Consider the following 16,878-nt stretch of genomic DNA (forward strand, 5'->3'; position numbering starts at 1 on the left):
AATTATATGTTTTTACCAAATTTTAAAGGTTTTCTATAAAGTTTTCAGATCTGATTTTTCTATAAAAATCAATAAATTGTTAATTGTTTTATGGAAAATTCTTGGAAGCTTGATTTTATAAAACAGAAAATTTTTCAGATTTAAAATCCCCAAAGTTTCAATTGTTTAGAAGGTTTTTAAGCTGGTTTTATTGAGAAACTCTTTGTAAATTTAGTTCGTATTGATTTATATCGATTCTTGTAATTTTAAAGGTTGTTATGGTGGATTTTAGAGGCTTTTTAACCTAGTTTTCAAATCTGGTTTGGTAGCCCCAAATTCATACTTTCCTAATTATTTTGCATAAAAAAGTGTTTTGAATGGGAAAATTGGGTAGATAAGATTTGGTTAGTAATTGGTTGATTTTTAAATCCTTGGATAGGATTTAAGAATTGATTTTGGATATTGGTTGTTTCTAGGCCTCTAAGTTGACAACTACCAAGGAAGAAGTAAATTAGGTTCGTAGGATTTCTGAAAGAGGTAAGTAATTTGTCATATCCCTTCGAAAAAGTATTGTAAGTGATTTACCGTATCTTTCAAAAAGTATTGTAAGTAATTTGTCATATCCCTTCGAAAAGTATTGTAAGTGATTTACCGTATCCCTTCGAAAAATGTTGTAAGTGATTTGTCATATCTTTTCCAAAACTAAAATGTATTTTGGATTTGATACGACGATTTGAAATTGATATCTTGCATATGAAATTCAAGTTTTATTATGGATTTGAAAACTAATTTGGCAATTGAAATTATGTTTAGTTGCAAAGTATTTGAAATATTGTTAAATGATTTGATAAAGTTTTGTTTACATTTATTTTAAGGTTTGAAATTGATATTTGTTTATTTGTGAAATATTTGAAATCATGTTTTAGATGATTGATAAACTTTGTTTTAAATTAGTTCAATGTTTTGAATTAATTTAATATTGAAAGTAAGTATTTGTTTTGCATTTTATTTGAAAGATATTTTGATTGATTTCATAGGGCTATCTGGATATGCCATGATTTTGTTTTGAGGAACGTTTTACTTATTTGGGGTAGTAGCCTAATTTGGAATTGATGGATTTCTGTTCTGGCTTATTTGTGGGAAGGCACTTTTGTGATTTGGCATTCCTTGGGAATGAAGATTCATGTGTGTGTTATTCACTCACATGGCCTCACACTTAAGTAACTCAGTTCTGGTCGATATTAATTCGACAACTCTAATAGAAGCTTCTAATTGATTTAGTGTTACCGACGGGTAACCACATATGTTCTGTAGGCTACCCAAATAATGCAACATTCCACTCTGATTTTGAAAGTATGAATGAATGTAAGATTGTTTTGAATGTTTGAATGATTTAGTTATTCGAAAGTTTGAAAGTTGTACCAAATGTTTTAGAAAGAATTTTGAAGGTTTTGATTGGAAGAAAGTTTGTTTTGAAAGATTTTGAGTTTGATCAAATGAAAGTTCGTTTTGAATGAATGAAAGTTTGTTTTGAAATAATGAAAGTTTGTTTTGATTGACTGAAAATTTTACCTTATTTGAAGACTTTGTTTCTGAAAATTTAGTTTGTGTTGAAAGTTTTAAAAATTGTATTAAATATTTTAAAGGACTTTAAAAGTTTTGATCTGTTCGTATTTTTGTTTACGAATGTTTTGAAAGGACAATGAATTTTGAAATGTGATATGGAAATTGCTTATTGAGTATTTTTGTACTCATTTTTGTTTTCCTAAATGTTTTTCAGATGAAGATTGAATGATCGTTCTGGTAGAAGGTGAAATTTAGCATACTGGCATGAGTTTGAAAGTCATCCTCCTATTTAGTTAAGTTAGTTTAGAAAAATTCTGTAAAGAAATTGCTTCCGCTGAATAATTTTAGTTCTTAAGGTTTTTTGAAAGTTACGTTTCCACATTTTGTCAGAATGACCGTATTAGAAAAATACGTGTTGTTACACTCGACATCCACCTGCTCAAGAATTCCCCTGTGATAATCCAAGATTCTTCCCAAACGTTGGGTTTGTTCCACAGCAATAACAATTTGGGCATGGCGATATTCCTCACCATTGACGCCATGGGCATTTTCCCAGGCGCCAAGATTACCAAGACATTTCCTCCAACGATGAAGAAGCATTTCAATACTGGGGAGATTATCGTCGTCAAAACAGACGCCACCAAAATTACCATGGCAAACCAAGTGACTACAAGATGAAGGTGGACCTCCTATCCTTCGATGGAAAACTAAACATTGAAGGGTTTTTAGCATGGATTAAACATGTAGAAAGTTTTTTTTTGATATATGAATACACCAGACACAAGAAAGGTGCAGCTCGTCGCTCTCAAATTGAAGAGTGGGGCATCAGCTTGGTGGAGCAATTGGAAGTTAATTGTTGGTTTTATATATTTTAGATAATTATTATAATATTTAGTCTTTCCTTTTTTATATAGGAATTTGTAGTTTCTTATATTTTATGTAATTAGGAGTTTATGTTTCAGTTTCCTTGTTAAGGAAAGTTTCTCACCTTTGTTTAAAAGGTGCCTAGGGTTTTATTTTTTTCAAGTAAGAAAAACAATAATGTTTTTTCTTCTTCTAAAATTGACTTGGTACCAGGGCCAAGATAAACCCTAACCCTAACTTTAAACCTAACCCTATTTCTAGCCACCCTACTTTTACCACCCACCACCGCCATAACCGTCGCTGCCCACTGCCATCTTGTCGTCGTTGTCTAAGGGATCGCGCTGTCTGAAGGATCGGGTCGCTATCATTGCGCCGTCTTAAGGATCGGAGTGCCATTGCTATTTACAAATCCGTTCGTCACCGGGATTTCACATATTAGTTCGCCGGTGCCGTCTGTGATAAACTATCAAGGGTTTGCAGATCTTCGTGGGTCAAGAGTTGAAATTCGTCGCCAGATTTTTCTAGCCCAATCGCCGATTTCCGTCCACAGCCATCGCCGACTTTTCGTCTTCGCTTCTGGAGGAATCGTTGTGCTGCTAGGGTTTGGCACTTCTGTTGGTCCAAATTTCCGGTTCGAACTACATTTTCGGTCCGATCCGGTTTTTTTTCGATTCGATTTGGTTAACTTTTTTGGTTCGATTCGGGCCAGATTCAACTTTCATATTGCAGGTTACGTTTCTGTTTTTTTTTTCTTTTCTTTCTTCTTTTCGTGGTTCAAATCAGTGGGAGAATCTTCAAAGAAAACAGATTGTGACTCTAAGATTTCTGAAACCCAGTTCAATTCCTCCAATCACCCTATCCAAATTACTAGTATCAGACTTAATGGAGATAATTTTCTTCATTGGTCTCAAAGTGTTCGAATGTATATTCGTGGACAAGGTAAAATTGGCTACCTTACTGGAGATAAAAAAGCATCGGCGGCAGAAGATCCTTTATTTCATATCTGGAATATTGAAAATTCTATGGTAATGACATGGTTGGTTAACTCTATGGATGAGGAGATCAGTGCTAACTATATGTGTTATTCTACGGCAAGTGAATTATGGAAAAACGTAAATGAGATGTATTCCGACTTAGAAAATCAATCACAGGCATTTGAACTGACACAAAAACTCAGAGAAATATGACAAGGAACCGATAAAGTTACAAAATATTTTAATTCTTTAAATAGAATTTGGCAAGACCTAGACCTTTTTGATACTCATGAGTGGAAATCTTCGGATGACTATAAACATCATAAAAAAACTATAGAAAATTATCGAATTTACACCTTCCTTGCCAGTCTAAATGTAGAATTTGATGAAGTCAGAGGCAGAATAATTGGTAGAAAACCACTTCCAAACATTAATGAAGTTTTTTCTGAAGTACGACGTGAAGAAAGTCGTAGGAATGTTATGCTCGGCAAGAAAACTACAAACAAGACTATTGAAGGTTCTGCATTGGTGAATGAGGCAGTTGCTAATAAAGCTTCAAATCATCATAATAAAGGAATGAGAAATCTCGTGTTTGGTGTGACTATTGTAATAAACCTCGACATACCCGTGAAACTTGCTGGAAACTTCATGGAAAACCGGCAAAATGGAAGAGTAATAAACCAGGTGAGAAGAGCAGTGGCAACCAAGCATCTAGTTCTTCCAATGCAAATACTGTTGATTCTTACCAGTTTAATAAAGAGCAAATTGATCAACTTCTAAAGCTGCTAAAGACTAATTCATCATCTGGTAATCCTAGTGGTTCTTTGGCACAATCAGGTATTTATCCTCATGCCTTATCTTGTCTAAATTCATCTCCATGGATTATAGATTCTGGAGCCTCTGATCATATGATTAGTTCTTCAAAACTTTTCCAGTCTTACTATCCTACATATTGCAATGAAAAAATTCGAATAGCAGACGACAGTTTCTCTTCCATTGCAAGAAAAGTAACTATTCCATTAACAGAAAATATAACCTTAAAAACTGTCCTCATGTTCCAAAACTAGTAAAATCTCTAAAGATTCTAACTGTCGTATCACTTTCTTTGAAACTCATTGTCTTTTTCAGGATCAAGACTCGGGGAAGACGATTGGACGTGCTAGGATGCTCGATGATCTCTACTTCTTTGAAGAACTTCCAACTAGTAATAAACAAGCTCTAAATAGTGTCATTTCTCTTGCTGTTAATGAAAAAATAATGCTTTGCCATCTTAGGCTAGGACATCCTAGTTTTTTCTACTTAAAATTGTTGTTTCCAACCTTATTTAAAGATATTGATTGTTCAAAGACATTGATTGTTCAAATTTTCAATGTGAGAGTTGCATTTTTTGCTAAAAATCATCGTTCTACATACCGCTCTCAACCTTATAAGGCTTCAAAACCATTTTATTTAATTCCTAGTGATGTATGGGGGTCTTCCAAAATTTCAACTTATAGTGGAAAACGATGGTTTGTAACTTTCATTGATGATCACACTCATTTAACTTGGGTTTATTTAATGACAAAAAAATCTGAAGTGAAAGACCTTTTTATGCATTTTTGTAAAATGATTAAAACTCAATTTCAAACCAAAGTAAGTATTTTTCACTCAGATAATGAGATTGAATATTTCAATGATTACTTGGGGGAATTCTTTAAAAGCAATGGCATTTTTCATCAACCTACATGCCGTGACAACCCTCAACAAAATGGCATTGCGGAAAGAAAAAATAGACATTTACTTGAAGTTTCTCGTGCCATTATGTTTTCTATGCATGTTCCAAAGTATTTATGGGGAGAAGTTGTTCTCACAGCTGCTAATTTAATAAATCGTATGCCTTCTAAAGTTTTAAACTTCAAAACTCCCCTTGATTATCTAAAAAAATTCTTTCCTACTGTTTGTCTTTTCTCGGACCTACCAAAAAAAGTTTTTGGATGTACTACTTATGTTCACATCCCAAAACTTTTTCGATCTAAACTTGATCACCGGGCTATCAAATGCATTTTTGTAGGCTATGCCTCGACACAAAAAGGTTATAAATGTTTTGATCCTACGACAAAGAAAATTTATGTGAGCATGGATGTAACTTTTTGGGAAAATCAACCTTTTTTTTCCAAAAATCTCTTTCAGGCGGAGGAATCGAGTTCTGGAGATAATTTTTGGGACGTCTCTACTTCTCTCCCGAATATCATTTGTCCTGATATTCCTGATTCTTTAGTACCACGTGTGGAAGATTTTCATCCAGGGGAGAAAAACCACCACAAAATGACCCTACTGATAAAAATCACGAGCTTCAAGTTTATACTAGGAGACGTTTCAATCAAAGAAATGAAGATCAAGGAGCTGACTTGTCACCCTAGTCTACTACCCCGAGGAATGATATTGAAAATCCAGGCAATCAATCTCCTATTCCTGATCAATCATCCATTCAAAAAACCTCACTTGATATATCTAATCTTGATGTCCCTATTGCCCTTAGGAAAGGTGTTCGTACTTGCACTAAATATCCTATTGCAAATTACCTTTCATCAAAAACTGTCAGATAGTCATAAAGGCTTCACTTCTAAAATAAAGAACTTGATTATTCCAAAGAACATACATGAGGCCCTAAATGATTCAAATTGGAAATTAGCAGTTATGGAAGAGATGAATGCTTTAAAACAGAATTGCACATGGGACATTGTGGATCTACCTAAAGAAAAGAAAACAGTGGGATGCAAATGGGTTTTCACTATAAAATGCAATGTTGATGGTAGTATTGAAAGATACAAAGCTAGGTTGGTAGCCAAAGGCTTCACTCAAACTTATGGGATAGATTATCAAGAAACATTTGCCCCTGTTGCTAAGATTAACTCTATTAGAGTTCTTTTATCTATTGTTGTTAATTTAGATTGGCCTCTTCACCAATTAGATATAAAAAATGTCTTTCTCAATGGCGATCTAGAAAAAGAAGTATTTATGGATGTACCTCCAGGTTTTGAAATAGATATTGGAGATAACAAAGTATGCAAATTGAAGAAATCTCTCTATGGCCTTAAAAAATCTTCTAGAGCATGGTTTGAACGTTTTGAGAAAGCAGTCACTAGCTATGGTTTGCTTCAAAGCCAAGCGGACCACACACGTCCTGATATTGCCTTTGACGTAAGTGTAGTGAGCCAATTCATGCACTCTCCTGGTTCAGTTCATTTTCAAGCAGTTTACAAGATCCTAAGATATCTGAAAGGAACTCTGGACAAAGGTATACTGTTTCACAAAACATGACCATTTGCAACTTGAAGTTTATATCGATGCCGACTGAGCTGGTAGTGATACAGACAGACGCGTTACTGTTCATTTGCCCCTGTTGCTAAGATTAACTCTATTAGAGTTCTTTTATCTATTGTTGTTAATTTAGATTGGCCTCTTCACCAATTAGATATAAAAAATGTCTTTCTCAATGGCGATCTAGAAAAAGAAGTATTTATGGATGTACCTCCAGGTTTTGAAATAGATATTGGAGATAACAAAGTATGCAAATTGAAGAAATCTCTCTATGGCCTTAAAAAATCTTCTAGAGCATGGTTTGAACGTTTTGAGAAAGCAGTCACTAGCTATGGTTTGCTTCAAAGCCAAGCGGACCACACACGTCCTGATATTGCCTTTGACGTAAGTGTAGTGAGCCAATTCATGCACTCTCCTGGTTCAGTTCATTTTCAAGCAGTTTACAAGATCCTAAGATATCTGAAAGGAACTCTGGACAAAGGTATACTGTTTCACAAAACATGACCATTTGCAACTTGAAGTTTATATCGATGCCGACTGAGCTGGTAGTGATACAGACAGACGCGTTACTGTTCATTTGTTGCAGGTAACTTAGTTACCTGGCGAAGCAAAAAACAAAATGTAGTAGCAAGAAGTAGCGCTGAAGCAAAGTTTAGAGTTTTAGCTCATGGTATTTGTGAGGGTATATGGATCAAAAGGCTACTAGAGGAATTGAAGTTTACTCAGAAAGAACCTATTCGTATTTATTGTGACAACAAGACTGCCATCTCCATAGCTCATAATCCAGTTCTACATGACAGGACAAAACATATTGAAGTCGACAAACACTTTATAAAAGAGAAGATCAATGCAGGAGTAATATGTACCACCTACTTGTCAACTACAGAACAAATCGATGTATTAACTAAAAGGTCTTTCGAAAAGGCAATTCGACAAGTTAATTGACAAGCTGGCAATGGAAGACATCTTCAAACCAGCTCGAGGGGGAGTGTTGGTTTTATATATTTTAGATAATTATTGTAATATTTATTCTTTCCTTTTTTATATAGGAATTCATAGTTTCCTATATTTTATGTAATTAGGAGTTTATGTTTTAGTTTCCTTCTTAAGGAAAGTTTCTCACCTTTATTTAAAAGGTGCCTAGGTTTTTATTTTTTCCAAGTAAGAAAAACAATAATATTTTTTCTTCTTCTAAAATTGACTTTAATAGACCGCAGTTTGGTAAAGCTCCCATCCGCACCTGGGAAAAGATGAAGAAACTGATGCGTGCCCCTTTTTTGCCTACAAACTATGAACAAATATTGTATAACCAATATCAGGGTTGTCGACAAGGAACCCGCTTTATTGCCGACTACACTGAAGAGTTTCATCGCTTGGGAACAAGAACCAATCGTGGTGAGAACGAGCAATACCAAGTTGCAAGATTCATCAATGGGTTGCATTGCAGTTAGACATCAAAGAAAAAATCAACTTCAAGCGATCAGATACTTAAATGAAGTCATTGCAACAGCTGTTACCGTGGAAGAACAACAGGCAAACAAGTTCAAATTTCAGTATCAAAGGAGGACTACGGGCGACAATCAGGTTAGAACACCCAAGAAAGGTTCTCTTTCTTCTGACCAATCTTCAATTCAGGCCACTTCTTCCGGGTCCAAAAACAAAAATGGTGAGGAAGTTGAGCCTAGTGATTCCCAAAGTAAGAAATCTACGATTTCCTATAATAGATCCCCATTGGGCAAGTGTTTTCGATGCGGCCAAGTGGGTCATTTGTCCAACGAGTGTCCCTAGTGGAAAACGCTTAAAATTGTTGATGATTCTTTGGATCATGACCTCCATGATTGTCAAGATTCAGACAAGGAGATCACCTATGTTGAACCTGATGATGGTGAGCAGGTAGCCTGTGTTCTAGAACGCATTCTTTTGACCCCGAAGACCGATTTAGCAAACCATGGGCACTCTTTTTTTCGCAACATTATTATTGATAGCGGGAGTACAGAAAATGTGGTGTCTAGCAAGTTGGTTGCCACCCTAAATCTCAAATTGTCACCACATCTATCTCCTTATAAGGTCAGTTGGATCCGAAAAGGAGGGGAAGCCTTGGTTAATACCATTTGTATTGTTCCCCTCTCTATTGGAACCAACTATAAAGACCAGATAACGTGTGATGTTTTAGACATGGATGTGTGCCATATTCTCTTGGGTCGTCCATGGCAATATGACACACAGACGATGCACAAAGGGAGGCAGAATACTTATGAATTTGTTTGGATGGGAAAGACCGTGGTCTTGCTTCCCCTAACAAATCCCAATAATGTCTGTTAGAGTATAGATATTAGTATATTTTGTATTCTTGTGTTAATATTAATTTGTCATTTACCTTCTCTTTATAGGATTAGGTCAACCTTGTATATTTGTCTATATATATAGACTTTAATAATGAGAATACATAACATTGGATTCTCTCCAACCTTAGTCTCTACATGGTATCAGAGCTCTAGGTTTCTTGCCCATTAGGGTTTTGTGCCCATTAGGGTTTTGATGCCCATTAGGCTTTTGATGGTTAGGGTTTTGTGCCCATTAGGGTTTTGATGCCCATTAGGCTTTTGTGCCCATTAGGGTTTTGTGCCCTTAGGGTTTTGTGCATTGCTATCCAACTCAACTCACTACTACCGATGCTGCCGCCACCGACCACCACCGCCGCTGCTGTTTTCCAATTGCTATTCGTGGGTTTCGTCTCGCCGTCCTTTGCACCTTCGTCGCTGCCAGTCGTCGTGCGCTTCCGTCACCGCCCATCGCCTTCGCCCCTCTAGTTGTCGTGGGGTAGCACTTAGGGTTTCTGGTTTCAGAAAACACCTGATCTGGTTCAAGCAGTCCAGTTCAACCGGTTTGGTTTCAAGTGGTTTGGTTCATCCGGTTCAAGTTCGGTTTGGTCTAGTTCATCACATTCCGGTTTGGTTTGGTTGATTTATACCGATTTTGGTTCGGTTCGGTTCGTTTGTTTCAATTCAATTGGTTTGGTTCAATTCTCTTTTCTCCTTCAGATTTGGTTTGGTCTGGTTATGTCGTTTTGTTCAAATAAGTTCGTTTGTTTGTTATGGCTGAGAAGAAATCAATCGTAACTTCTGAGGTGATCCCAATGATATCAAAAATCACAGAACACAAGTTGAATGGAGCACGAATAGATTATTTGTCTAACAAGTTGGGCATGATTAACATATATGCACCAACTTGAGGGGGAGTGTTAGAGTATAGATATTAGTATATTTTGTATTCTTGTATTAATATTAATTTGTCATTTACCTTCTCCTTATAGGATTAGGTCAACCTTGTATATTTGTCTATATATATAGACTTTAATAATGAGAATACATAACATTGGATTCTCTCCAATCTTAGTCTCTACAATGTCAAACCAACAAACAAAGCAAACTTGTTCCACATATGCAGTGGAAAACAGCTGCTTTTACATCGTTCTACTCGTTTTTTAGGGATGATCGTGAAAGATTTCACCTCCCTCGTCGAAACCCCAGTTACTACTATCCCTCCATCAGTAGAGTCCCTTTTAGATACATTTCCCAAACTACTCCAACCTCATGACTCCCTACCACCCTTAAGAGACATACAACATCATATAGACTTGTTACCTGGAGCCACCCTTCCTAATCGCCCACACTACAAGATGAGTCCAAAGGAATATAAGATTCTCCACGATCAAATTGCTGAAATCCTAGAGAAGGGTCACATTCAACCTAGCCTAAGTCCCTGTGCGGTCCCAACTCTTTTCACCCCAAAAAAGGATGGATCGTGGCAAATGTGTGTAGACAGCCACGCCATCAATAAAATCACCATTAAGTACCGTTTTCCCATCCCACGCATTGGAGAACTATTGGATCAATTAGGCGGGGCTGAAATCTTCTCAAAAATAGACCTTCGCAGCGGCTATTATCAAATTAGAATTCGCCCGAGGGATGAATGGAAACAGCATTCAAAACCAACGAAGGATTGTTTGAATGTCTGGTCATGCCTTTTGGGTTATCAAATGCCCCAAGCACATTTATGAGACTAATGAATCAGGTCCTCCTTCCCTATCTCCATAAATTCATTGTTGTTTACTTTAATGATATCTTAGTGTATAGTAAAACAAGGGAAGAGTACCTCACACCTCCAACTTTGGTTTGCAACACTAAATGAAAATAACCTAGTCATAAACCTTAAAATATGCTTATTCCTAGCAATATAAATCTCTTTCTTAGGATTTATTATTAGTGCTGCTGGACTTCAAATGGACCCCTCCAAAATTAAAGCAATAACTAATTGGCCTCAACCACATTCTATAAAAGCATACAGTGTTTCGTTGGCATAGCATCCTTCTACAGAAAATTTATTAAAGACTTTAGTACCTTAGCAAGTCCTTTGACAGATTGTTTAAGAAAAGGAAACTTCAAATGGGATACTGACCAACAGCATAGCTTTGTGACTCTAAAACAAAATCTTACCCAAAGCCCTATCCTACGATTACCAGATTTTTCACAACCTTTGGAAGTAGCAGTAGATGCTTCCAGTATAGGAATTGGGGCTGTCTTATCACAAAACCAACACCGATGGAGTACTTTAGTGAAAAGCTTAGCCCATATTGTCAGAAATGGAGCACATACGAGCATTTATACACACAAAAAATTAGAGCCCCAAAACAATGGAAACACTATCTCTTAAGTCAAGAATTTATACTATTTACGGACCACTTCTCTCTCAAACTTTTATACACACAAAAATCCATTAGTCGAATGCATGCCCGCTGGTTATCGTTTCTTCAACGCTTCGACTTTGTAATAAAACATAAAGATGGAACTCTAAATAAAGCTGCAAATGCCCTTAGTAGAAAAGGAACCTTTCTAACTTTACTAAAAGGCGAAATTACAGCATTTTCTAACCTACCTACAGCCTACGATAATGACAAAGATTTTCATGAAATATGGAAAACATGTACAGATCACAATAACTCCGGCGATTTCCATCTAGTCAATGGCTACCTCTTTAAAGGAGATCAACTTTGTATTCCTCACACATCCTTACGAGAAGCCCTCATCAAAGACTTACACTCTGGTGGCCTAGCTGGACATTTTGGAAGAGATAAAACTTTAAATCTAGTGGCTACACGTTTCTTTTGGCCACAACTCCGAAAAGATGTATTTAGTTTTGTCTCAAAATGTTTTGTTGCCAAACCAATAAAGGAACTAAACAAAATACTAGCCTATACACACCCTTTCCCATTCCCAAAACCATTTGGGAAGACTTATCAATGGATTTTGTATTAGGACTACCACGAACTCAGAGAGGGTACGATTCAGTTCTAGTTGTGGTTGACCGTTTTAGCAAAATGGCCTATTTCTTGGCATGTAAAAAAACTGTTGATGTTGTCTATGTAGCTAACCTTTTTTTCGCGGAAATTGTTCGCTTACACGGCATCCCAAAAACAATTGTGTCAGATAGAGATGTAAAATTTTTTAGTCACTTTTGGAAGACAAAATGGAAGAAGTTTGATACATCTCTTTAAGTATAGCACTGCAAATCATCCACAAACGAATGGGCAAACGGAAGTCACAAACCGAACGCTTTGAAGCCTTATCCGATGCCTTTGTAGTGACAAACCAAAACAATGGGACTTGGCCCTTGCACACGCAGAAGTTGCATTTAATCATATGCAAAACCGAACCACAGGGAAGTCCCCATTCGAGATAGTCTACACTAAACTCCCTAGGCTGACTGTTGATTTGGCTAAAATTCCATCTTCTGTTGACTTTAGTTTGGAAGCTGAACAAATGGCAGAACGAATACAACGGTTGCATCAAGATGTCCACAAGCATATTGAGGACGCTAATGCCAAATACAAAGCTAAAGCAGACATCAAACGACGTGAAGTAGAGTTCCAAGAAGGCGACCTCGTCATGATACATCTCTCAAAAGGAATACTACCTATCGGGTCTGCTCACAAACTACAAAAGAAGAAATTCGGACCATATGAAGTCCTACAACGATACGGCCCGAATGCTTATAAAATCAAGCTTCCCTTGAATTTTAATATCAGCCCAATCTTCAATATTACTGATATCTATCCGTATGAAGCACCGGATACCTTCGCATTGGCACCCTGACTCGAAGGCGAGTCTTATGTTAGGGGGAGGGAAATTGATGTAACTAGCTATACATTAAGTTAGTTATGTTTTAGTTGTTTAGTTAGCATGTCTTATCGGCTTGAATTAAAAGCCTTTAGGGTAGCCTATTTGTCTATGAATAGGAAGCTCCTTTGTATTCTCTCAAGCAATTGGAATAAAACTACTCTTCTTTCATTTGAGTCTACATCAGATGATCTGTGCTATTCAAATTAAGTATTAAGTATGACCATAAGAGAAGCTCATGCAACTAAAAAAGCATTTAAGATTTCTTTTAGATCATAAGTGAGGATGGAGTTTTCAACTACCTTGAATCATGTCTGTGTCTTGAAGTTGCCCTCAGATGATTTGATTATTATACAGTAAATTTTACTTATGTAAAGTCTAACTGACAAAAAATGATACAACTAACAGAATGGAAGCTAGTAATAAGACTATGACTCGAAGAAGACCTTCAGTGGAGTGCTTCAGCTTGGCTAAGTTTAAAGTGTCTCAATAGTGTGCTCTATCCAATCTTTTTGCTTATTCTCCAAACATGATATATGTTAATTGGGGGCTTTCATTTTCCCTAGTTAGACATACACAGGATGATACTCTGTCTTTTTATTTTTGCTATTCTGGATTGTATCTTTTTATTTTATGTTTTTTACCTCCCTTGAGAGTTTGTATCTTTGAACATTTTATGTTCCTTTTCATCTATCAATGAAAAGTTCGTTTCTTGTTCAAAAAAAAATACATATGTTTTACTGAAATTTCCTTCCATCACAAGAAAATGAATCAAGACTAGAACCATTTTAGATATTTATAATCTGATGACTTGCAATCCTTACAATAACTTTGTCACTTACCTTTGACTCTAATAGAGAAATTTCAGAACGAAGCCGATCACAATCCCTCTCTAACGACCTTATTCTTTTCGCTTCATTATTCAATCTCTCATTCAACAACCTTATCTCCTCATGCTGTTGGTTATTAACTTCCGTTTGCTCACGTAAATTACTTTCTAATTCTTTAATATACCAATCTTTCTTTGCAAGGGCCGAGTCTAGATCCTGCAAGATCAAAGCAAGCCACAAATCAAGACCTTCAGAACACTGACATGAAATTAGTTTGTCAAACAAATGATAATGTGCAAACCTGAGAAAGATTTTCACTTGCCACTTGAGACCTGGTATCATCATTTTTCAGACCCTTCAACTCACTTACCAGACTTTTCAATTTATCTCTCTCTTCAGTAACCATGGGAAGCTGAAATTGACAAATACTTATTTTCAACCCTTAGGTGAACCAAAAACAGTAGTACTAGTGTATGGTAAATAATACTGGTACTAACTGTGCATACTAGCAAGTAGCACCCATAAGTGTCCAAATGAAAGACGCGATGCAGGATTACAGTAAACTAACAGTAGGTTACCAAATCTTTTAAAAATAAAATAAAAAATATAAGGAACAGAGATTTCCAAAATGGTCTGAATTTTTTGAGAAAGCAGATAGAATGATACAACAAGATTCGGAGGTGAAAAACCTTGCATAGATATTAAAACTGATATTCACATGCCAATAAAATTGATTCGAAATATACTGTCAATCTACATCAAACATATACACATCAATAATAAACTTTGTATTACATAGAAATATATAACAGAATGTTCAACTAATTCAAATGAGGTTTTATGTCATGTTTCCATGTCTAATTTTCATAAAATACTTTCAAATTACAGGGAATCCTGCTGAACTAGAGTTCCTGCCAACTAAAAAAATTAATAGGTGAACTCATCTGGTCAAACTACGAAAGCTTTCCTTTCCTGGAAATTTAAATACAAATAAAATATTCTAGAATTGAATATCAAGCATATAGAAAGAAATACATGCAACTGTTAAGAAAAAGAAAGTGATATTCAATCTTTGGAATATAATTCATTTTAAATCTGTCTTTATAACCTTTAATAACAAAAGAGTTGTTGAAAAAATTGTCTTTTGTTACAGCTGTTAACAAGTGGGAGGCATACTAGTAATTGTTACATTCCTTTCCTTTATTTTCATATTGTGCACACAGTTTATGGGATTACTCTGCTTTTAAGCAACTGTGTAGGTTGATCCTTCAACGTTGGACTTCTAAACCAGCTTTTGTTGTATTTTCTTTTTCTTTGGTTCGTATTTCTTATTAAAATATCTATAAAGATAGAAATTTACTTTTATTCATGGAAAATAAAACGAATAGAACCTCTCATAATTAATACTACCATGAAATAGCATACTGAAAACAAGATCAAAAACACAAACAGCCAAAACTCGTAATAGTAATTGCAGGATGTATCAGACTCTTGTAGAATTTAATATTGGTATTAAGTAGCAAAAAAAAACCCATAAAACATTTGAAGTTTCTTGTATCATTCCATCAATGAAGATTTGCATTTCCTTAAAAAAAAAAACAATCAAAAACAAAAAGAAAAAAAGACCATAAAAACATTTTGCCTTATCTACTTCCACATTTGTGAATATACCAAGTAGAAGGCTGAAAAGTAAGTGAACAAAATCTTACAAGCAATTCATTCTGCTTAGCTTCTAACTTTAATGCTTCAATCTTTTCTTTTGCAAGTGTAGCCTCAGTTTCTGCCTTTTGTTTATCAATTTGAGCTGTATCCAGTGCTACTTCCAATTGTTTCAAACGAGCACTCACCTCACCCACCTTTATTGTGCTATCAATTACCTCCCTGGATGGGATAATGGTAAGAACAAATCTAATATAAATACTGAGACAAGGAAAAGATTACAAGGGAAAAATAATTTGAGAGTGCTCCCCGTCCTCTTCTGATTCCAACTTATTTGGATTACTCACTTGCCCCCTTCCTTAATTTGCAACCACTTGCTAGTAAAAAAACCTTTCTTACAACTTCAACAAACTCTTAATACCCATATAACCAGTCATATATTAACTAATTATCTCATAATTAAACCCCAGTTCCTATCAAATAAGCCCGACAATTTAAGCCTGCTAAAGCAATAACAAGTTACTCGTATCATTTATGAAGGAAATAAGTCTCAGATGCCTTCATATTAATCCTGATATCTTTCTTCTGTTATGGTACAACCGTACAAGGAAGCACAAAGCATCTAAAGGGCTAGTTTGACTCTTAAAACTTGATAAACAATTTCAGAAATTTCTTAAATAGCTGGAAGCTTCAAGGATAAGAATACCTAGAAACAGCCAGTCAAATGCCCTTTCTTTTAACTTAGTCAAAGACCCCTAATTCAAAAAAATGTTAGACTTAGTGGCTTTGGTCCTAAACTATTTCAAAATTATGTACTTATCTAAATGAGGTGGAAACAATCAATATAGTAAAGTATATAACTTGATGGAAAAAAAATCAAGATGCACAATGATGTCTAATGGTCGAACATTATGGGAAGAATCTATCATCTATTACAAACAATTAAGCCAATAGTCCATGAGGCACCATACTTCTAAAATCTGTCAATATATCAGAAATCTACAAAGCAAATAATTCGTTAATTCAATGATAGATGAAATTGATGAAGGAAATGTAAGTTCTAGGTGGCGACAAATATTTCTTCTGCCAATGTAAAAGTTTGAGAAATGTTAATAGACAAGCGTACATAGATATTTTGATCTCTTTGAGTTTCACATTGCCTAGACTTGATTTTAGCTGGTAATAGAGACATGCTCGATGATCTGGTTAAAGCAAGTAAAGTTACCATTTATATTCATCGACACTCTTGGGTTCTAAACCTCGTGGAAAAGTATATTTAAAGGGTGAGGGATTAATAAAGGCTAGTACAACCTAAAAGAAATAAATAAGTAAATAAAGGCCGGTAATGACACATTTTGCAACTTCTTATCTAACCTTCGGAAGTTTGGCAAAATATAAAATAGGTTCGAGAGCAACCTTTAGATATGAAAACTAGCAAAAAGGTGGCAAAGGAAAAACTAGCAAAAAGGTTGCAAAGAAGTAACTTCTCAAAAAAGTTTTACAGGGCAACTAAAATAAAAATTATGATAG

General features: G+C 35.5%; 1 protein-coding gene across 2 annotated transcripts in view; it reads right to left on the reverse strand.

The window, feature by feature from the left end:
* The window catches only part of MAD1 (mitotic checkpoint family protein), a 65,116-nt gene that overhangs the window by 11,590 nt on the left and 36,648 nt on the right, over positions 1-16,878 (reverse strand). For both annotated transcript variants that reach the window (XM_022299458.2, XM_022299459.2), the window contains exons 8-10: positions 15,399-15,570; positions 13,991-14,101; positions 13,702-13,905 (exon numbers count right to left, since the gene is read on the reverse strand). In XM_022299458.2, coding sequence (XP_022155150.1) covers positions 13,702-13,905; positions 13,991-14,101; positions 15,399-15,570 — 487 coding nt within the window. The remainder of the gene's footprint in view (positions 1-13,701; positions 13,906-13,990; positions 14,102-15,398; positions 15,571-16,878) is intronic.

This window comes from Momordica charantia, assembly GCF_013281855.1.
Source record: "Momordica charantia cultivar OHB3-1 chromosome 9 unlocalized genomic scaffold, Mcharantia_2.0 BLBB01000009.1, whole genome shotgun sequence".
In the NCBI taxonomy this organism is placed as follows: Eukaryota; Viridiplantae; Streptophyta; class Magnoliopsida; order Cucurbitales; family Cucurbitaceae; genus Momordica; species Momordica charantia.